Here is a 22,410-nt window from a genome sequence, read left to right as displayed (position 1 = left end):
TTTGAGGTATGCGCTCTCGGAGTGCTTCTAGCATCAAGAACACATCAGCAACTATTTGATATTGTTTACAAAGTTTTTCCTTATTCTTACTTTTTCTATGTCATCCTTCCCATTTGTTTTTACCCACTTCAGTTTGTCTTTATAATTCTTCCAAATTGCTGAAACAGTCATCCTCATCATTCCCTCCTCAACATTGTCTCCGCCTGCCCTACTTTCCACCTTTCCCCTTCGTTCTTTTAATGTAACCTTACTTCCCTCACCACCCAAAACATCCACCCGCTCCCTCGTCTTTTTAACCCATCCAATTTCCGTATTATCCTTCGTTTGATAAAGAGGCCTGTTTCTGGACAGCAAGGAATTTTTATCCACCCACCAATCTAAACAGCACTTGAACTCTGACTCAGTTGCGGTGACGGATAAAGAGCCATCTAGGGTAAAACATCTCCCTCCTTCCTCTCTCATCCCTCTCTTCTTGTCCTCTTCCTCGTCCCCTCTTTCTTCGTACCACGCTGCTCTCATCCCCCCACAGTCTCCTCATCTGATCTGTTTATCAGTACGAGGAGTGTAAATTGTGCAATAGAGTACACATACAGTTGACTTATGCAGATGTGTCTTGGAGTTATAGGTTGTATTTTCTTCACTAAGTGCTCTCATAAATTGGGTTCCTTGATATTGTTTGATACAAGGCGCACTGCACAAGTGCACATTGGCGTCTTCAGGTCTTGTGATAAGAAGAAAAGCCCCTCATCCTGCCTCTGTCCCACAGCCTTCCTCCTTTACCAGCCATAAATATCACCCCTTGAACCAAATGTACACACATACTTATCCCGTGGAGCCACTTGTACAGTAAATCTGCAGAAAAAAAAAATCAGGTGGATTCCATTGTCCGGAGGGGTTGGAAGCTACGTTCATTACATTACTTTACTTCAATGTGGTCCGCCTGCCTGGAAATACCCGCTGTTTATTGCCTAATTTGGGAAATTTGGGAAATCACCCCAAGAAATTTCTGTCATTTTTAAATTGTTTCTTTGTTCTGTATATATCTGCCACCCTACGTCGGTGCCATTGCCCCCCGCCCCCCTCTTTGTTTACATTGAACCCATGTGACGAGGACGGCTGCATCAGCTTATTTACAACAATCATAATCCGACTGTAAACATGCAATGTTTTAATGGACCTAATAAGGAAGCTGTGCACGGCCGGTGGACGGCATCTCATGACCGCACAATGGGCCCATACGCACAAACTAAACATTAAGCCATTCACAATAGACCATATGCCCTGATGAATGCCTATCGCGCCTTTTGTCAGGATAAAGGCACCACAAATAAGCTATTGTCTGACTTAACCATTCTAAATCAGGCAATCCCTTAGGGGCATGTTTTCCACACTGCACCCAAGAATGTCTCCTTTTTTTGTACGAGTGTGTGCGTGTGTGTGTGTGCATGTGTGTGCGCTTTTTGATGTCCTTGGTGACTGAGGCCTCCTCATGGGTCCGTGCATGACCATGACACCATCTATGACACACCTGCCGGCAGAAAAACAAGAGTGTATACACAAATGAAGGACCTTAAAGATTTGTGTCGTAACGTGTGCAGAAATTGGACATACAGAGTAATTAATGTAGGTGCTGTATTTCTGAATGTAGTGCTTATGCTTAAAGGTATAATCCTTAAGATTTCAGGCTTTTCTGGTGTCACCTTTGGTTTGTGGTGGTGACTGAAACAGAAGAACAACTCGTATTTATGTGTTTCTAGCACACAATGGAAAAATTTGGTACACTGAGGGCTGAGAGCTGACAGCAGTGTTTTTTGACAAAGTCATCTTCTGAATATTACAAAAGTTGTGTTTGCACTGGGTTTCATGCTCTCCCATCCTCATAGGTACCCTTTAAACAGAGGATGATATAGCAACTATATTTTTGCCTCCATTTGGAAACAAATACTGTTAAATTTAAAGGGTTTATAGTGGAGACTGATCACAACACACAATATAACTCAAGACTTAACAGGTTATACTTGCTTACATTTATTTGCTGATGCCTGACAATGTGCACACTTTACTGTTTCTTCATTCGCAGGTCGCACACACAGACAGAGGCACACAAACAATCCCGCTTGCACATGTGCAGATATCTGTCTGTTTGCCTGGTGAAGAATTGAAAAGTTCCCATTGTTGAAGTAAAGTTCACAGCAGGACTCCAGTTGAACAAATGGGACCTTATGAATCTTATGAGACCACGTGTCTCTGATGTCTATTATCCTGAGGCTATGAGACACATTGTGAGAAAAAAAGACAACCATCTCTAAACAATGCAGACATTCTCATTTGGTCAGCTGCTGCATTTTTTTATTTATTTTTTTAGATAAAGTAGGAGGAAATTGTTTTTTTCTTCTCCTTGATGGGAAATGTACTCATTCTTAGTTTTTTTTTCCTTGTGTCTTGTCCTTTTCATACTTTTTATTATCATCACTCAATTTTCTCCTCTTTCTACTACTTCCCCAGTTTTATGTTTATGGGCGACAGTCAGGCCTCCTGTGAGACCTCAGCATTAGCATCTGAACAGGTGGACTGTTGTAAAATGCATATTTCATTTTAAATGTGATGCTATTGTCTGAAAGTTACAAATTGAAACAGACTTGATAAAAGGAAACTAATTGTTTTGTTTGTTTGTTTGTTTTTGTAGAACCCTCTTGCATGGAAAGACTCCTCTCTAAAGACTGGAAGGAGCGCGTGGATCGCTTGAACGCCACTGAACTCTTGGGGGAGGTTAAAGGTAAGAGTGAGAAAGATAGCAGCTACTACTATATCTACATTCTCTTTCAGGGAGATGCTAAGTGTATGCTGATAAATACTGTTCCTGCTTTAACTGTGCCCTTTGCCACAGTTGGCAAAACAAGAGAAAGACAGCAAGCGTGTGTCGTGTCCCCCCTTCCCCCCCCACAATAAGTAGTGCCTTTTTCAAAACCTGCAGCATCTGCGGAATCTCTCATTTTTCATTTTGGTTCACCCAAATATGAAGAGTGTTATAAATAAAAGCTAATGCTACGTGCGCAGAAAAGACACTGTTGTGCAACGCTAAATTCAAGGGTAAGAAACGGTTAGATACGCTGCAATTCTCTGCTCTGTCTGTATACTTGCTGCATGTTTCTGCATATGAAAGCAGCACAGTAAACGGTAGCCAGGCTTACCTGCCGAGCAGTGAGGGTGGCACTAAGTACTCCAAATTGTACCTTTGATTAAAGGGTGTGTATGAGAGGAGAGGTTGCACATAGTCCTATATTTCTTTAGTCCACATCAGCAAATAGCATTTACGAAGGCATAAATCACACAGAGACAAATGAATTCTCGACCTGCTCTGGTGTTCAGAAGTGAAAATAGCAGCATATATATATATATATATATCTATATATATATCTATATATATATATATATATATATATATATATATATATTTACATTACTTTTATTCTTTGCACATCTTATCATTTTGCTTTAGAACTGCACTATAATATGCAATTTAGAATTGATAAAGCTATAAGATCATGTATAGGTGATCGGTGTGAATAACAATTCTTTACACATTAAATACTATACGTAAAATATGAGTAAGTAAGTAAGGTAAGTATTACCTCTCTTGACATCACTGTATATCACACACTGCTGACACAGGATTTTGGGGGCTGATACCTAAACAGGTTTTTAGGGAGTAAAAACAGAAAGGTTACATGTTGGCTAAAAATCTATGAAGAAACCACCCTCTGCCCGTCTGTGGTGCTGCTCTACCACTTGTGACGCAGACAGCGCTTATTAAAAGGAATGAAGTCAAAGCCACTTAGAAAAATAGTGCTTGTTCTTAACGCTGAAATGGAGATCCGATATTATTGATGGTTTTCTACTTTTACAATTATCTTCCCCGGCATGTTTTACATCTCCTGACTTTGTAAAGTTCATGCATATTTTGAGCTGTCGTAAGAACGACGCCTGTAATCTATTAGAGCCGTGTGGAGCCTCGATCGCAGGCAGTGAGGCTGACCGGTTAGTACAACAAGTAATAGAACAATAAAAAACAATGAGAGTCTTTACTCTGAATTTACAGAACTGTGTAGTTTGTGTGTGTGTGTGTGTGTGTGTGTGTGTGTGTGTGTGTGTGTGTGTGTGTGTGTGTGACCGCATCTGACTAAACTACTCACACATAAGAAGAAAAATTGCTTTCTTAAATTTCTAAAATGTGCTTATGATAGTTAAATAATAAAAATAGAATGAGGTAGAAAAACAAATGACTGATATATTAAGACAGGGAAATGCTTTCTGTCTCGAGGGCTGATTTTCTGTTTGTGTGCCGTAACACAAGTTGTTAACGGCAGAGTAGTCGAGCTGCCTTCAGTGAGAGGAACCGTTTGTGATCGTCTCCGGCTGAAACGGCAAGTATTTCCTCTGTGGAAAGTGGAAAAGGGGGACTACAGGGAACCTTCTTCAGCAGAACAGCGCAGACATTGACTTTTATTGTAGGACACATATCAGACGCTTTTTCTCTGTCGTCATACCGACTACCTCCATCTACACAAGTACCCTACTTATTCAGATAAAATAAACACCCTTAATCACCCTTTGCATAGTAATAATTTAGCATAGGTTACACAACTCATTGAGAATGCTCTTGTGTCAGATAAGTGCAGGGATACAGTAAAGTTATTCAAACTAGAAGAAACAAGTAAGATGAAATTCAAGTAAGAGTGAAGTGAAGGTAATTTCCATCAGTAGAAATGATCTTTATCTTTGGATTCTTTCTGTTTTCACTGTGAAATATTAAAATGAGACATTCAATTCAATCACAGTGTAGTTGCTATAGTGTGGCACATTTTTTACATGAAGACAAAAACAGCTGTCCTCTTTGATTGCTTAAAATGAGAAATTATAAGAAGAAGCCAAAAGTCGTGCTCTGCTTCCCTCAAATGCTTTTATCTTTCTTATATAAAAAGGTTGCTAATTAAAAGTTACATACGCACTCTTGTCTGCACAGATTTTCCAATTTTTTAAATCTCAAACCAAAGTCCAAGGCCAATCAGCATTTAGCGATTCTTTTCACCTTTCTTAATCAACCTTTATATAAATATTTATTACTTACTTTTTTTATTGGTATTACTATCAGTCCCATTGTTGCCATATCAAATAGGTTCAGGTCATTGTGTGAGGAGACACACAGGATAGAAAACTTAAATTAGGAATAAAAAATGAATAAATCAGTTCATTTTAATTCAATTTAAACATTTTTGACAGCTACAAAAGGTACAAAAAAGTATTTTCAAGGGCACGTTCCTGCTCAGATTTAAGCCTCTCATGCTCCACTTGTTTTGATGTGCTTTGCAGATTTAGTGCCTGTCACATGTGTCTTAATCTATTAAACGTACCACTTTTTTTGGTAAAGGATATGCAGAAGCATCTCGGCCTCTTTGAAAGTGACTATATTTCTGCATGAAAAGCAGCATTCAGATGGAATTTTTTTATGACACAGAGGAGGAAATATTATTATTAAGATAAAGACGTATGCAAATATGCTAATTGTCTAATACTGCATGAACTAGCAGAACGTTAGCTGACATATTTTTTTTTCATTTGCTTTAAATAAGTATATATCTGATATCCACCTGTAGTCATGACAGCATTATTGCACTTTTGATGATTAGACAAAGTTTCTTGTAACTTGAAGAATAACAGTTAAATAGCATTTAACTGATCATTCAGTAGCCTCAATTAAAGTGCTTGTGTGTTCAATAAACTTACTCTTTTTTAAAAGCACAGTGCTTCATATCACTACTTTACACCTATTTGATAGATTTGGATTAAACTTTTTTCTTTTTTTAGTTTGTTTGTTGGAGCAGACACAACATACAAATACATTTTCCTGGGGAAGAAAGACACTAGCGTGCAATCTATTGTCATGATATTGATGGCCAACAGTAATCCCACCCAATAAAGGTTAACAATTTACAGGATGCTCTATGTTTGAAAAATACAAGTTAATCTTATAATGACAAATCAAAGCTTTATGGATCTGTGTTTCATGCAATTCAGTTTTGGTGACTTTAAAAAGTTATTTCTGTCATTTCTGTGATAGAAACCCTCCTTTACCATCTCTTTAAATATTTGATAGCACTTCAGCGGAGACAAGACAAGAGTATGCTTGTCTAATCCACAAAGTTGGACTCAATTCTTATGTGTTAGTTGAAGACACCAATAAATATAGCATGTACCAGCACGCACGCACACAAATGATCACACAAACACGGCACACAGATGTCTCTGTTCATCCAGCTGTGTCCTCACTAAAGAAAATACTCTCGCTGAATTCAAGCGTTTTATTTCTTGATGGTTGAAAAGAAGCCTGGTCTGGCTGACCTAAATACGCAAACACAACTGTTGCTCTGTGTCTCCTCACACAGCGACCTGGACCTATTTGTTCAGTCGCAGTTATTTTTAGGGTTAAAAAAGCCCATTGACCTCCTTTTATTTACTGGAATGTTCATTACCTGTCAGGTATGGCTTCAGTTTGCCTGTGTACAATACATTTATGTTTATGTGTGAGTAAACACTTTTTAGCTACACTACACCATGACTCACAGCAAAACAACTGGGAATGTGCCCAGGATTAATATATAAACACTATGAAGCTCTAGAAGGAGGTGCGTGACATTTCGTCTAATTATTTGCTCGTAGTTGCTCTTCATTACCGTGTCCTGATATCCTCCTTAATAATATTCTAGCACTAAGCTTTAAATACTACTCTTCTCCACTCTCTTATTCTTCTTCCTATCACAAAAAATGTTGTTTTAGTCACAGAGGGCAGCAGTTCACTGGTATTTTCCCCATTTACAACCTATAGCTTTGCTTTTAATTAGTTTTTAATAGAAAAAGAGAAAAAAGGTGAACGGATCAAGCAGAGCTCTGCAGTTCTGTTAGATGATGCTAGCGAAACTTGTGCCACTCTGAAAAATTATAAAACTGTAACGATTTATTTTGAAGGATTTTTAAAAAAAGATTTTCTCCTGTAATTGTCGTTGCCTTGAATACAGCAGTTATGCATTTACACTATTATCAAAACATGATAAATTAAAATGAGAAGAATGATTTTATTTCTTTTATATATTCTTAACCTTCATGAGACTACACTACAACAAATTAAGAAGATGCTGGCTAGAAAATAACTGCAATGGAAAAAGAATAAAACCTGGACACCTCTCAGCTCAGCAGTGTCACCAAAGTTTCAGATGATGAATTAGCTGTTTGCAATGGGGATATGTATGTGGACATTTTCATCTTTTTTTTCTTTTCCAGCTTTACCTCGTCTCTATTTTTTGACATTTGGGTATTCTTAGAATTCCTGGTTTTGACATTTCCATGTTTTTTTTTCCTGCAAAGTCAGAGAGCTCATATTAACAGATGGATGGAAAGTGTCTGATTCTACTGTCAGATGCATGAGCAGGCACATCTGGCAGCAATAATCACACTCAAATTCAGCAGTCAGTTAAATAAGGCATCTTTCTCACATTGCAATTTCGTTCTTTTTTTTTATATATATATATTTTCATATGCAACCGCCTGTCTGGAGAAGCGGGCTGTTTGTCTACAATAAACCTTAAAATTTGGCAGACTGGATGTGAGATCTTTACACGCCGTTGGCTTGCAGAGAGCACGAGCATGTCTCTGGACAACATGGAGTGACTGTGTTTGTCTTGGGGTCAAAAGTCAGAATGTTTGTTGTGGTGTAAGTTTGAGGAGACTGTTTAGTCTTGTAGAGAGCAACGTTGGGAGTCTGGCACATAGATCCCGTGGTAAAACAAGATGGTTTGGCAGAAGCTCAGCACAGTCAGAGACATCAATATGTTAGTCAGAGGTGTGAGCCTGTGAGTGGGTGATGGTTTGTGTGTATTTTTATGTGTGGCTTTTGTGTTCAAATGTGTTTGTTGGTGCATTTGTGTGTTTAAAAGAAAGTGGCCTGAGACATAACTGTGTCATATGGTTTGGGGATTCACAGACAGCCGTTATATTACTGAATGTATAATAATAAAAGAAAAAAATTAAACAATGCAAATATAAACAATTTTATTCAGCTGAATAGTTATTTGTGCATGTTCTGATATAGCAGTGCCTTTATATTTATTGTGATGTAATGAAACATCATATGATAATCAGATGAAATCTTGAAGCTTGGGATGCGATTCCAGTGAATGAAAACATCACGTAAGCGATTAACAGACACCTCATACAGAAGTAAGAGAGTTCTGGTTCATCAACACATCATCCCAATCATCTAAACATAGTGAGAAAACAGTTAATGGCTTTCTGTTTTGGCTGGACTCCTCGGCAGGTGTCAGGAATAATCCTGACGGATGGAAAACGGAAACATCTGAGATGATTATCGGTGCCAGAAGTGTTGGAGGAACGCAAGGTGTTGCGTGTGGAATGCAGAACCCATAATCCACATGAATCATGGAGCTGTAATCGCAGTTGTTGCTGTTACACAATAAGCTGTACTTGACTGTAAAGAATGCCAGGGAATAGGAAGGAATCTGTGTTAAGCGTGTAAGTTTGAAGACATGACAAGATTATAAAGTACCTATCAGTGTTGCCAGACTGAATCGCCAGAGATTCTTGGTGAAGGGTGAAAAGGGAAAAATAAACTTTAAAGAAAGGTGGAGAAAAGTGGTGACAACAACAGAAATGCTGTGAGGAATGAGATAAAGAGAGGAAAAAAAGTCGGGGATCTGATGAGAAAAGAGGGGAGGAGAATAAGAATTAGGAAGCTGGCGAGTAAGGAGCAGGATGCAACAAGAGAGTTGGAAAAAGAGAAGAGGGGATAAAAGGAGGGTGGAGCTGATGATAGGAGGAGGTGTGATAACGTAAGAGGAGAAGACAGATAAAAAAGGTGGGAAAAGAAAACAATAAAAAGAAACAAGAGGAAAATGATGAGTGGCGAGAATACACCATGGGGAGGATCAGGACTTGGAAGCGGAGTAACTGATGGGAAGGTCTTTTGGGGGAAACCCGAAAAAATAGAAAAAATAGACAGAATGAAAGCATGAAGAAAAGAGACAAGAAGAGGAGAATGTTGCCTTTGATACAGGGGTGCTGAGGGGTAATTTCTGTGTGTGTGTGTGTGTGTGTGTGTGTGTGTGTGTGTGTGTGTGTGTGTGTGTGTGTGTGTGTGTTGGGGGGGGGGGGGCACTCTGTGGTACAATAGGGGCCTGACAGGACTACAATGAAGACTCTGTTAGTATGCAGGTAGTGTTGGGGCCACCCTGCAATATCCCTACATGGCCCCAGGGCAAGACCTTACACACACACACACACACACACACACACAGACACACACACACACACACACACACACACACACACAAGACCAAGAACTTCTAAACAAGATATGAACAAGATATACTTCAGTGTGGTTGTGCTTTAGTTTACGCTTCACTCTAGTTACTTCCTGTTACTTCCTAGAGTGAAGTCAAATTTGCCTGCTTTTCCCTAATTAAATCTTCAAGAAGTCTGTCTCTTCCATAAAAACTAATTCCTGGAGATGGTTTAAGCACTCTTTGTGCTTGTGGCAACTCCCAACAAATAGAGCTCAACCAACTAAAGGCAAATTGTATGTACCCATCCTTTTTTCTATTAATGTCACCCCAAAGATGTTATTAATGGGATGTCTGAGAGGGATTGTTTTGTGTTGCTCCTTGAGAAACTCTTGCTAGTTTTTGAGGTACTGTGAAAGACTGGGAACCGCATGAGAGCTTGGTGTCATGAGCAGTAGGTTAAAAGTAGAGTTGAAAGTCAGACAAACTTTGAAGTGGAGGACAGGGTGTTCCAAAGTTTGGAAAAAGGTTTAAAATATGCCAGCAGTTATAAAGAAAAAAAAGAAGCAGTTATAGCATCCAATATATTGGTTAACAGACAGTAGGTCAGTTGATCAATGTTATTTTTTTTTACATAACTTATCAGGATTTTGAAAATAAAACACATGAGGAAATGCCAGTGAAAAATTTGTTTAAAAAAAGATCTGAGGAATGTGGAAAACAAAAAGCATTCTCATTGGAGTAGGCCCAAAAAACCCCCCATGAGTATCAAACTCATAAACCTGACAAAGGGCTGTAACAGCTACTTATTTTAAAAAGGTTAAGTCAAAGTGATTTAATTGTTCTCAGGAGCAGATGCTTAGTGGTGGCATGCAGTGACAAGACAGAAGATAATAAGTAGTAAGATGTAACTGCAAGCCTGCTAGTTTGCAGGAGTTTTAGGAATGAGAGTTTGTAAAGGGCTTGCGTTAGCCAAACAACGGCTGAGTGATTGAGGGTAGGCTATGCTTTGGTTTGGAATACATTTTGTATAAATGAAAAATGTTCAAGGTGCTTTCAGCCAGAGAAGAAAACTTATTTTCAGTCATGACTCTTTGGTTAGAACTACATGAAACATTGTCATGAACTTCATGAGTTGTTTTGTACTCGTTAAAATTCCCCCCTGTCTTTTTTATATTAACTGATCACTTGAGATTTTGTATTAATTTTTCTGCCTCAGCTGAGCAGGATCTGAACACCTCTTATGAACATCCAGCCAGTTTGCAGTGTTATCAACTTTGAATTGCTACTCTTGCTAATTTCCTGCCCAGGTACGCCAGAGTCGCTGGAAGAGAAGGAGCGCCAGCTTTCCACCATGATCGGTCAGCTGATCAGCCTGAGGGAGCAGCTTCTTGCCGCCCATGATGAGCAAAAAAAGATGGCTGCCTCGCAGCTGGAGAAGCAGAGACAACAGATGGAGCTGGCCAGGCAGCAGCAGGAGCAGGTAAGGAGGGTCCTTGGATGTGTTGGATTTGGGGCTGTACAATGAGATGTAGTTGGGTAAAAAGAAAGAAGAAAAAAACGTTAATAGTGTACATGTGTTGGTCTATGTGCAGGATAATGTATGGGGTTTGGTGATATGAATCACACATAGTTCATTCCTGTGTGTTTATGCAGGGGTGCATGTAGAAGGGGGGTGGGGGTGGAGTTTCACCAGGGCCCGAAAAAACGAAAAATATCAATCAATAAATAAAAACATACATAAATAAATACAAAATATGTATATGACTGGCAGGGCTTTAAACTGTCAACAGTTCAATTTTAATATTCTGTAATTCCTTTTTTTGATTCCTTTCAGGTATTATATTTTTTTATTCATTCAACTAAATACTGAAATTTGAGGTTATCATTATTAAAAATAACAGAAAATTAGTCCAACAGGGCGAACAGCACATCTAAATGAATACAAATGTTAAACTTTACCAGGTTACATTAACCTATTAACCCATGGATACACTTCAAATTACAGAGGTTAGAAAGCCAACAGGACTTAACACAAAGCATTGTCTTCTTGTGAATGCCTTCCTCTTAAACTGTTTGATCTATTGAATGTGAAGGTCCTAAACCTATGAAAGTGTACAATATCCGACACAAAACCCCTGATATTTATTATTTTCCAGTAATAAGTTAGTAATTTTTTGCTGTAATTCCTCGAATTCCAAAGCTTTTCTTTTCTCCAAAGCCACATTGTAAAAATGTTATCATAACTGACATAATGGCCACAAAGGAGACCCAACTTGTAAAGGAAAAACAAAATGTCCCTAACAAAACGCGCGTAGGTGTATCTGTATGCCTTTCGACTGCACCTTCAAAAGTTGTAGCAAAAGCGTCTCTTAGGGTGCCAGACGGCGATTTCAAAAAAAACGAAAACATTGTGTGACAGAGAAAGAAAGCGAGAGCCTACGCAGAAAAGCGTTTAGGTGAGCTGCTCTTTGTTTTCACTGTTTGCCGACACGTTACTGTAGGTTGGCATATGACAGGCTCTGTTTGGACAAGTCCACACCTCCCATCACAACACATTCCACCTTTCACAGCTTTACAAAGGAAACAAGCAAAGTGGAGAGCGCGAAGAGAAAGACAGATTCCAATATCAGCCAGTCATTTGGCTGTTGAGACTTGATAGGATAATGCCCTACAGACAAACCCGAGAAATCTGCCTTTAATGAAATATGACATGTGTGCAAATGGGGCGCCGCCTCCCATTCAGCAGCCTGTAATTACATTTCGGAATAAATATACTAAACGACTTCTCAAGGTAAAAAAAAGAGGGGCAGCTGTTTTACTTTTCTGGTTCAGAGTGGGCGGGATCACGTTGAGGACGTACTGTCCCTTTTAGGACTTTAACCTCTCATGAGTGGCCGCTCCCAGATGTCAATCACTAGATGACGCTTGGCCTTTTAACATCTGACACTGAATGTTTTTCATTAGAGAATTTTACATCAAAACAACAACAGAGAAAATTATCACCCCTCCTGTTTATGTGTGTGTGCGGGAGGGGGGAGGCTTCCATAGGCACATTGGGTGTTGTTGGCTGATGTAGTAAACATGCCAATCTCACAGATTCAGTGTCAGTTAAGAGAATTGTTCATAAACCTTCTGCACTGCTAATTGCTTGGATTGGATGCACCATCCATCACACCAGCCGAGGCTTTTTAGAGATAATAATCTGAGGTCAAACTGACACATAACTCAGAGTCTACCTGTTTTTGATTTACTGTACTGCATTTGAGACATGATTGACCTCACTGAGAGTTTTCAAGAGCAAATCACTTTGTCTGCCACCTGTCGAGGACAGATACATCCTCATCATCATCTTGAGTACCAGATGACAATCTTGCCTTTTAGTATTGTAAGGCTCTTACCTTAAAATGTAAAATGGCACGAGAAGACGGTGTAAATCGACATGATATAACATAAAAGTGAAGAGATTTGGATTCATTTTTCATCATCACCATCTTGGACCCTTGTATTTTTTATTTTTTACTTCTTAGAGCAACATACCATTTCTGACAAGCCATTTATGGACATTTTCCTGTATTGCTTTTCTTTTATTTCCAATTAACACACACACACACAGACACACACACACCCTGTATGCATACTGTTTGTTCTTTAATATTTTAGAAACATGAACACGGTACAGAAATACAGATTATCTTTCTTCTCTTATCATCATTTTCACTCTTCCGCTCTGTGTGTGTGTGTGTGTGTGTGTGTGTGTGTGTGTGTGTGTGTGCAGATTGCCAGACAGCAGCAGCAGCTGTTGCAGCAGCAGCACAAGATAAACATTCTTCAGCAACAGATCCAGGTTAGTAGCCAAACACACTTTAAACATCTACGTATATACAACCAGACACACACACTTCCTTTTTTCAGTCTTGACCTTTCTTTGCGTTTACTCCTCCTGCCCTCTGCAGACTCCTCTTGTTTTGTTTCTTGTCCATCTCTGTGAGGATGCCAAGAACTTCTTATCTTTTGTCCTTTGTGCAGATGATCTAATTATTGTCTGTCCAAGCAGTTCCATGATCATCTTATCATGTGTAATTGGAAAGCGGAAATAATACAAGAGGTTATGGCCTTTACTTTTGTGCTCTGCCTGCTGTTAAGAAAGCAACACCAAAAGCCTTCAGATACACATAAAACACACAGTGGTGACTCAGTGATTGCCCTGGTTATAGCTGGAACATTCACTGTTGCATTGATTACTCTGCAATTGATACCCAAAGGTGCTCAAGGCTTATACTCTTCCTCTTTTCTCTTTCTCTGCAGCATTTCCTGATAACTGTAATGTTTTTTAACCATTAAGCACATAAATGGATAAACATCTGTGGAGCGTGTACAGAAACCTGCAGGGAGATGCGTGAACTCACTTTTCTGGCTTCTGCTTCTTTTTCAGTTTTTCAGTTTTCTCCTTCTCCTCTTATTCCTACATCTGTTTCAGTGAGCCATCTGATGCACTGAGATTTGTGAAGTGTTCACTGTTTACCTACATACCCACCAAGAAATTACCACCAGCTGTGCACCAAATGCTGATCAATTTGCTCAGCATGGCTGACTGTCACATGGGAATTTAACAGGTTTATTTCTTTTAAGTGGTTGGCTCACAATCTGAATCCTCTGCCATCCGTCCATCCCGTACTACTTTTGACCCCCCGTTGGTCCCAAGCTTTGGATCTCCCTACTCTCCTGAGGTGTGATATAGTTAATGAGGGCTTACTTTCCCCCCTGCTCGTCTTCTTCTTCATCTTTTTATTATGAGGCCTCACCCTTGGATCTTAATAAAGCTCGGATTGGACTTCATTAGCCTTCTTAGCCCCAAGGGAGAGCGAGACCATAAAAAACAGCTCCTACTCTGATCCTGTTCCACACTGTGAAGCATGGATACTGTGTCATGTTTGTTTTTTTTAGAATGAAGAGATATGCAGAAGATGGCTCTTGAGAGCAGAATGTTATCATGTGGAGCTTTGCAACCATCTGTTGTAAAGGGCATAATGTGTACTTCACTTTTATTTTCTTTGTTGAATTGAATTTGAAAAGGCCAGAATTACTGCAATCTGCTGTTTCATAAATATACAAAAATGAATGCAAAAAAAACCATTTGTTTTCACTGAGAAAAATGTGCTGCATCTTATTGTTATTTAAGTTATCTTTAAGGCAATAGCATTTGTCAGCAAACAAACCAAGCGCAGTAAGCAGCACATGATGCATCTACTGTACAGAGAGTTAGAATTATTATGGCTAAGCTCCAGGGTTTAGTCACTGGGGTACGGGCTGTTTACGCTGTGTCGGATGTGTGTTGGCCTTAAACACACAGGCGGCGGTGCACTGGTCTGTTTCCACTTATCAAATCCAGACCTGAGCTCCTCTCAGGCCAATACTCTGAGGAGCTGACCAAATGCTACTGTTTCAGCTGAAAGAATGGGGCTCAGTGTGGTAAAACCACTTTTTAGAAGTGCCAGTTGTTGTTCATATCTTAATTTGAAACACTAGATGCTGTCCAGATGGAAAAAATAAGGAACCTAAACAGAGTTTCTGCTAGAAAAGTGCAAAAGTTGAAACTGCATGGGGTTTACTTTCAGACAGCTCATGCTATCTATTGCTTCATCCAACCAACCATCGGTCATTAATTAGCCTTTATTTTTTGGACGCCTAATAGATTCTGAAAGTTTTATAGATCAGCGCTTACTTGTGAAAAACTGTGACTTATGTGTATCTGGTTTCTGAATGGAAGACAATGAAAAGTCAGTGGGAGCTGTTTTCCACTGCTTTTTTTCCCTCTTCCATTTCTGCAACTTGTTGTTGCTTCTCTGGCTTCTGTTCCAGGATGGTGTCAGTGTGTTTGTCAGCTCGTGTGGTGGGGGAGCATAGTTCAAAGTGACCCAGGTTTCCTGTCATGTGGTTTTAAGTGGTGTGGAGGGCCAGCGGGGGATGTCCACGGGTTAAAGAAACGTTTCCGAAGGCCCCATTCTGATATGGTTGCACACGCCGAGTCATGTACATATACACAAGTATGAAGAAATATGTTACACAGCAGATGTTATTAGATAAAATGCCTGCACATGCATAACAACTCACACATGGTACTTATGCAATAACAATATTATAGCCATTTGATATCAAATTATCTACATTAGGACATACACAGTCAAACATACATACATGTGCACATACACACATGTGCAAAAACTCACACACACACTCACATGTGCGCGTGCTCACACCCACACACAAACACAGACACACAAACAGTGGTGGCGGGCTCTTTGTGTGCCGTGGGCAGAGTGGCCCAGCCCAGCCTGGTGGCTGACAGGCATGTGTCTTTGTTAAGTCGGTTCCTATAATGGCTCTCATATGTGGCCCATTTCCTTCAGGCCCACAAAGGCACAGGCCCTAACCGCACCGCCTGGGCCCTAGCTAACGGGCTAATTAATGACTGCAAAGCCGCACTCCTCCTCCTCCTCCTCCCTCTCTTTCTGTTCTTCATTTATAACTCTTGTCTCCTCCTTCGCCTCCCCTCCTCCTCCTTTTCTTTCTTTGAGATCTTGTCTCCGAGTGTTGCTTTCTTATTGTTTTTTGCTTCATATTTTCAACTCTGGTCTATCCTGTGCCGTGATTTCTGTGTGCTGCCCTCTACTGAAATGTGGCTTCTATTTACACAGTGATGAACTACAAGCTACGATATGGTTTTGATTGCCGTTCATAATTTAGGATTTTGACACAGTACTGGCAGTCTGTGACAGCTAAATAAGTTTCAGATGTAATTATTTATGCATCACAATAGTTTGATCTTCCCCTCTCTACATTCATCACTGCTGCTCTTAATCACCTAAAGCTTTTCCCTTGTCGATAAAGTGCTGATGTAAGGTGAGATTGCAAATAGCCAGGGTGTTAAACCTGCCTTAACACAAACAGGCACAAACACAATAATCCACACACTCACACACATGCATAAGAACTAATGGAGCAAGGAAATGGCTTAGATAGACAGGCAGCTCCTACGTCAGCAAATACAGCTTCAGACACAATGACTCGGAAAGCCCATAACGTCGATTGGACTCACCAGCTATGGAAAATGCCTAATTCCCGATTTTACAGTGGCCCTCCCTCCAATCAATTAACCTCTGTGTTCGCCTAAATAAAAATCCTATAAGCAGCATACAGTAATTCTGTGTCCTTTAATTATAGTGTGTTTTCATTATGCTCACGTGGGTGTAACAAGATAGTGAAAGACAGAAAAAATCTGCTCTCGTGGTGATTTTGGCTTGGAGGCCAAACTGTGTTAGCCCCGCTTCTGCATTTATCACGTGATACACCCTGCCTCAAAAAGGCAGTTTATGGACAGCTTTAAAACTGTTGTGTATACCCTAACTTTTTAAAGCATGCACAACAACCAGGTGGTAACGAAAAGACCTTGGGAAACTCTATCATGCGGTGGCCCTGAGAGGCCAAACGGACTGCAACTTAAGAAAACACCAGCAATAAAAAAAAGGCTGCAAAAGGACACAAAACACAATGGAAATAGGAAAAAACAAAACAGAAATAGAAAAATGAAAACAGAAATGGGAAAAAACTGATTTCCATAAGCACAAGGGAAGTGTTTCTGGGGAGACAATAACCCGACGGACCAGTTGCGGGAACCCAAAACATGGTAAGCGTGTTTTATCATGATTCATATGATACTGATGATGGGTTTTTAGGCTAATAGTTAGGTTAACACACTTACCGCTAATCTTTTCTTTCCTCACAAAACCGATAGATCCTCCATTTCTTTTAAGTGTCTCCCAGCGCAATTTTTAGCATATTTTGGTTCCTGCAACTGGTCCGTCGTGTTATTGTCTCCCTAGAAACACTTCCCTTGTGCTATTGGAAATCTGTTTTTTCCTATTTCTGTTGTCGTTTTTTCCTATTTGGGTTGTGTTTTGTGTGCTTTTGCACCGTTTTTCTTATTGCTGGTGTTTTGCAGTCCGTTTGGCCTCTCAGGGCCACCGTAGATATTAGCTATTGAGCAGCTTTCATTTTAAGGAGTGATGCACCACGTTGTGATCTGATATTTGGTCCTTTGTAATACACCATTAGCTCCTCAAGTATCTATAGCTAACAAATCAACAACAAAATTGCTACTTTTTGTAATATATAAATCATAATATATGAGTTATATTGAGTTTGTATATAAGCTGGAAAATCCAAATGAAGCACAACATTGTCCAAAACCAGCTATAGCCACTGATGAGCTTCACACTTGGTTAGCTCTCAGTTATGTTAGTGAAACTTTTGTTACACTAAATCATATTATTAAAACTGCATTCAGTATAAATCGGGATTTTTAAAGTCCAGCCTTTACCCCCACAGTTATCTGTCCTATACGACACAGAAGTGAATTAGCCAGAACCACAGTGTGACACTTGTTAGTTGGCTGAAAACGGAACTATTAGAAATATTCGACATAGCCACTAGCTACTTGCTTTCATAGTAAATATACCTATAACCTATTCAGCTGGTGCAATACGTTCAGATGTTACAGGAAAATTAGGTTAGGAGCTTGTCCATGAGAAGACCGGCAAGCTTGGAATATATAGTAGTGCCCAGAATTAGACCCAAGTCTGGTTAGGGTGCTTTCACTTTACTGTGGTCCTGCTCTCTGAAGGGAGCTGTGTGCTGATTTGAGGTCCATCACAACTGTTTCCACATTCTAAATCAAACTCAAAAACTTTCCTATTCTTCGAGGCCTATGGTTAATTACTGTATGCGTGTGTGTGTGTGTACATGTGCTGTAGCACTTGCTTCTTGTACAGTTTGTTATATGTGTGGTTATGTGTTTCAGTGAGTATTTTTTCCAGTTTTTTTTATGGTTTTATTCTCTATGTAAGCTATTTTGCATCTCTAAACCCATATTTGCTGGCTGTAACTGTAAGTGTTGTCTTTCTTTAAGCATGCCTTTTTGATAAGTCGATCCTCTTTTAATGTAATTTGTAGGCAGTTGTTGGCAGTGCTGGAATAGCAGCTTTTGTTGCAGGAAATTTCCCCAAATGATGCCAAAAATTACAGTAATTGCAGTAACCTGCAGTTATTGTATTATGCAGTAACATCACTGTGCAATTTTCTACACATTAGGCCTGTTTTGGGGATGCACTGGACAGTGGTGGAAATATTTTTGCAATATTTATAAGATAAGATTAAATATTGACAGAACGGTAGTGAGATGATGTGCAGTATGTTAAACCTAAGTTTAAAAATAACAATAAAAACATATTGATCTATTTGGTTCTCCCTTGTTCATTTTAAAGTTGACTCAAAGAGCAACCTCACCAAAATCTTAAGGGCTTAATGTTTTTCAGTTGGTTACATACTTTACAGGCATACTTTGCAGCGGTGGATGATGCTGTGAATGTCAAGTTTAGTGTCGCACTGGTTCAAATCCACTTGTGCATACCTGCTGCAATCAGGCAACTATGTTTCTTTGTCTTCTCTGTTTCTCAAACAGATCAGCGTACAGACAGACCACATACGTACTCATTGCCCCCTAACCTTGCTGCCCTTACACAAGAGGACCATTAATTCTGTGTGTGTCTGCATGTGTACACATGTTCCTTGTTGCCTAGGTGTGTATGTCGATGTGTCTGGTGGGCAGTTAGAGGAAGGGGACCTCGTGTTTTCTTAGTGGCTGAGCAGAGGGGGGCCCCTGCAGCACCACCTTCCCCAGTCCATTCATCCAACCTCCCCCCCTCCCCTTGGTAAAAGGAGATCTTTGTGTGTTTGCACTAGTGAAGCAGCCCCAGTCAGTCCCAGTGTTCCCAGAGGAATACAATGAATGGGGGCATTTTGTCCCACTCTATAACCTACACCCCCCAACTTCACTTTTTTTCTTCTTTTTTTAGCCATTCGGACACACAGACTTGTTTTTCTTCTCTCTTCATTCTCTTTTGTCCGTGTCACAAGACGTCGGCCCTCTTGTCTGCCTGCATGTGTTTATAGGAATGCCTCAAAAGTACACTGACCTACAAGTGTGTTTGCTTGTGTGTGTGATGACTGCCTCCTGAGATATCAGGCTTTTTATCTGTGTGACCTATCAGTGCTGTCAGAGGAGCTGCTCAGGTGGCACTTGTAGCTCCACACATACCAGACCAAGCATGCACGTTGGTGGCTCATGCTCTGTTTTGGCAGAGCTATGTGTGGAGACACACACATTTGAGCATTTTTATCTTCATTATACAGTGTAGTGGTGAAGATAGACAGGATGAGAGAAGGGGAAGACACACAGAAAAGGACCACAGGTCAGACTTGAACCAGGGCTGCTGCACTACGGCTCTGTTCCATGTAGTTGTCTGAAGTGGTGCGCAGAAGCCTGCTCTTAAACCAATTATATACTTTTAAACCAACTGGTGATTCTAAATTGACCGTAGGTGAAAATGTGAGTGCAAATTGTTGCCTGTCTGTCTGTGTTAGCCCTGCGACAGACTGGTGACCGGTCTGTAGTCTAGCTTGCATCTTTTCCTGTGGCACCTGAGATAAGCTCCAGTCGCCCATGTGACTCTGAATTGGATAAGGGGAAGAGGATGGATGGAATGGACAAAGCAGTGTATTTCTATTTGGTTTACTCAATAGCCCAAAGCCAGTTGATATCCAATTAACAATGATTAAACAGTTTTGAACAAAAGTAGAAAATTCTCAAGAATTCTGAGAATCCATTTCTTTTTTTCTGAATGCAAAATGCTCTTCAGCATTAATCAGGTATAAAAAAAATCAGTCCATGTACTTTCTGTTGATCAATTAATTGCCTCAGCAAACACAGTACGTTCAGAAATAATTCTTTCCTTCTCTCTCTATTTAATTATGCTCTTTGAACCTTTCTACCTCAAGCTTTTCAATCCATCCACACACTAACCACGAACAGCGCATAAGACAGTCATCGTATTCAACTAATTCAGCAAGGCAATCCCGCTGCACATATGCACAGTAATCATGCAACATGCTGCTTGTGTATGCTTGAGCTCCAGCGATGAACCTTCCCTGGGAGGTCAGTGGGAGGGGAGAGGCCAGCGTTGTCAATGAATTGGTAGTAAAGGAGACGAATGGAGGTAGATGGCATTGAAGTGAGGAGGGAAATGGAAGGAGGAGGGAAGTGTCTAAAAACATTTATCTGAAAGCGTAACATAGTCACAAAAGAAAAGTTGAAAACAGGGATAAAGCCAGAATAATGAAGAGCAGACATGAAATGACAAGAAGTTTTGAAATTTTTTTCACTCACAAGTTGATTAATTGAGGAATCAATCACAGAGAAGAAAATATAGTAATATTAATAGTAAAGTTAGTTATTATCAGACATTTATTTGATTGACTTTGATTTTTGACCTCCCTAATATGGACTTTTTGGCTTTTTGACATTGCCTTCTTTTCTTTCTTTCTTCTTTTCAAGGGTTTTTGTTTTTATTTTATTTTTTTAAACTTGAAACATTAGTTATCCAGTAACTTCTAGAGCTCTATTAATGATATAAAAAGACAAATTATAATTCTTAATAAGCCATTTGAACAAACAATCCTTGGGGGCATTTTTTTTAAGAAAAAGAAGAGGCAACCAGAGGAAAAAAAATGCAAAAAGAGAAAAGACTGCTATAAAGGGAAGAGATAGAAGGAAAGAAAGTGGGGTCGTCTAGTGGTTTAACACAGTCAGCCCTAACAGATTCCCGCAGGCTCATCTTTGATTTGTGTCTTTTCAGTTCAAGCCCTCGGCATCTTGACTTAGTCAACCCCACAGATTTTAAGAGTCTTTCAAGCTGACATGAAAGGCAGCTGTTAACCTCTCTCTTGTTTTAAAGGCCTTTTCTTGGCATCTTTACACTTGTCTCTTAAGAGTATACGTCTTAATTTGTTGTTTGGCTTCTGTTCTTCAACTCGATGCACCAGTTGATCATGTCATTGCCTGCATTGTTTTTCCCTTCTCCCTGTCTTCCCCTTCCTTTCATCCTGATCTTTATCGTTCCTCACTTTAACCTTCCTTTGTGATTTCTCATTTTAAATCATTCTTTCTTTCTCTCTGCTGACTTTCTGTTTTATTTTATTGCTTTTGTTTCTACCTCTTTACCTTGTTTATTTGTGATTTTCTCGTTTCTCATCTGCCTTTTCTGTCATTGCTCATGATTTTTATTCTTCTTTAAAAATCTTTGGTAAATCTTGGAGCTTTTTTTGCTGTTGTTGTCCGTGAATCTGTGTCTGTGTGTCAGTATTATTTAATGGATACAGCAGTTGGCAGATATCTCTCCTCTCTTGTCTCTCTCTCCCAGGTCCAGGGTCATATGCCTCCTCTGATGATACCAGTGTTTCCTCACGACCAGCGGTCTCTGGCTGCAGCTGCCGCAGCACAGCAAGGCTTCCTTTTCCCACCAGGCATGTCCTATAAGCCAGGTATAACCCCACCCCACCCCCACCACACACACACACACGCAGTGGAATCCCAGTCTATGTTAATGAAATGTGTCAGGTGAGGAATGTTCTGAAAATTAGCGCAGAGATCCAATGTATTGCAACATGGAATTTCACGCTTTCCCTCTCCGTCTCTTTCTCCCAAGAGTTTTCACCTTTTGCACACCAACCCAACAATATAGACATAAGGGCGACGCACTCAGAAAAATCACGTACGTTGGGCATGCACACTGCATGTTTCGGCAGACCGCAAGGATTTTGCACAAACAGGCTCAAGAAAAAACACTTAAAGTCGCCCACAGAAAGAAATGCACCGCACTTCATTGGACTGTCTGCACCACCTGCTTTCATCAAGTCTTTTGCACATTCCTTTATTGCAAACATCCCTCCAGGTGCTTGCCTGACACAGTACAGCACTGACCCGTCATACGAATATTACTCCTGCTGCATGAGCATTCACTCCCGTGAGGCCGCAAAGAGAGGAAGAAATGAAGAAAGGGATTAAAAAGCTATTATTGTATCTCTCCTTTGACATTGGTCTGTTTTCAACAAAGGCTTGGACATGGAAAGCCTTTTAAGGACAAACAGTAGGGGTTATACACAT

General features: G+C 40.0%; 1 protein-coding gene across 8 annotated transcripts in view; it reads left to right on the top strand.

Moving 5' to 3' along the window:
• LOC146515080 (transcription factor SOX-6-like) overlaps positions 1 to 22,410 on the top strand; it is a 100,087-nt gene that overhangs the window by 49,156 nt on the left and 28,521 nt on the right. For all 8 annotated transcript variants that reach the window (XM_085165462.1, XM_085165463.1, XM_085165464.1 and 5 more), the window contains 4 exons: positions 2,687 to 2,776; positions 10,661 to 10,833; positions 13,129 to 13,197; positions 21,668 to 21,788. In XM_085165462.1, the coding sequence (XP_085021588.1) occupies positions 2,687 to 2,776; positions 10,661 to 10,833; positions 13,129 to 13,197; positions 21,668 to 21,788 (453 nt within the window). The remainder of the gene's footprint in view (positions 1 to 2,686; positions 2,777 to 10,660; positions 10,834 to 13,128; positions 13,198 to 21,667; positions 21,789 to 22,410) is intronic.

The sequence above is a fragment of the Neolamprologus multifasciatus genome, chromosome 7, assembly GCF_963576455.1.
Source record: "Neolamprologus multifasciatus chromosome 7, fNeoMul1.2, whole genome shotgun sequence".
Lineage (NCBI taxonomy): Eukaryota > Metazoa > Chordata > Actinopteri > Cichliformes > Cichlidae > Neolamprologus > Neolamprologus multifasciatus.
Note: the sequence above shows the minus strand (reverse complement) of the source record. Positions and strands in the feature narration are given on the sequence as shown.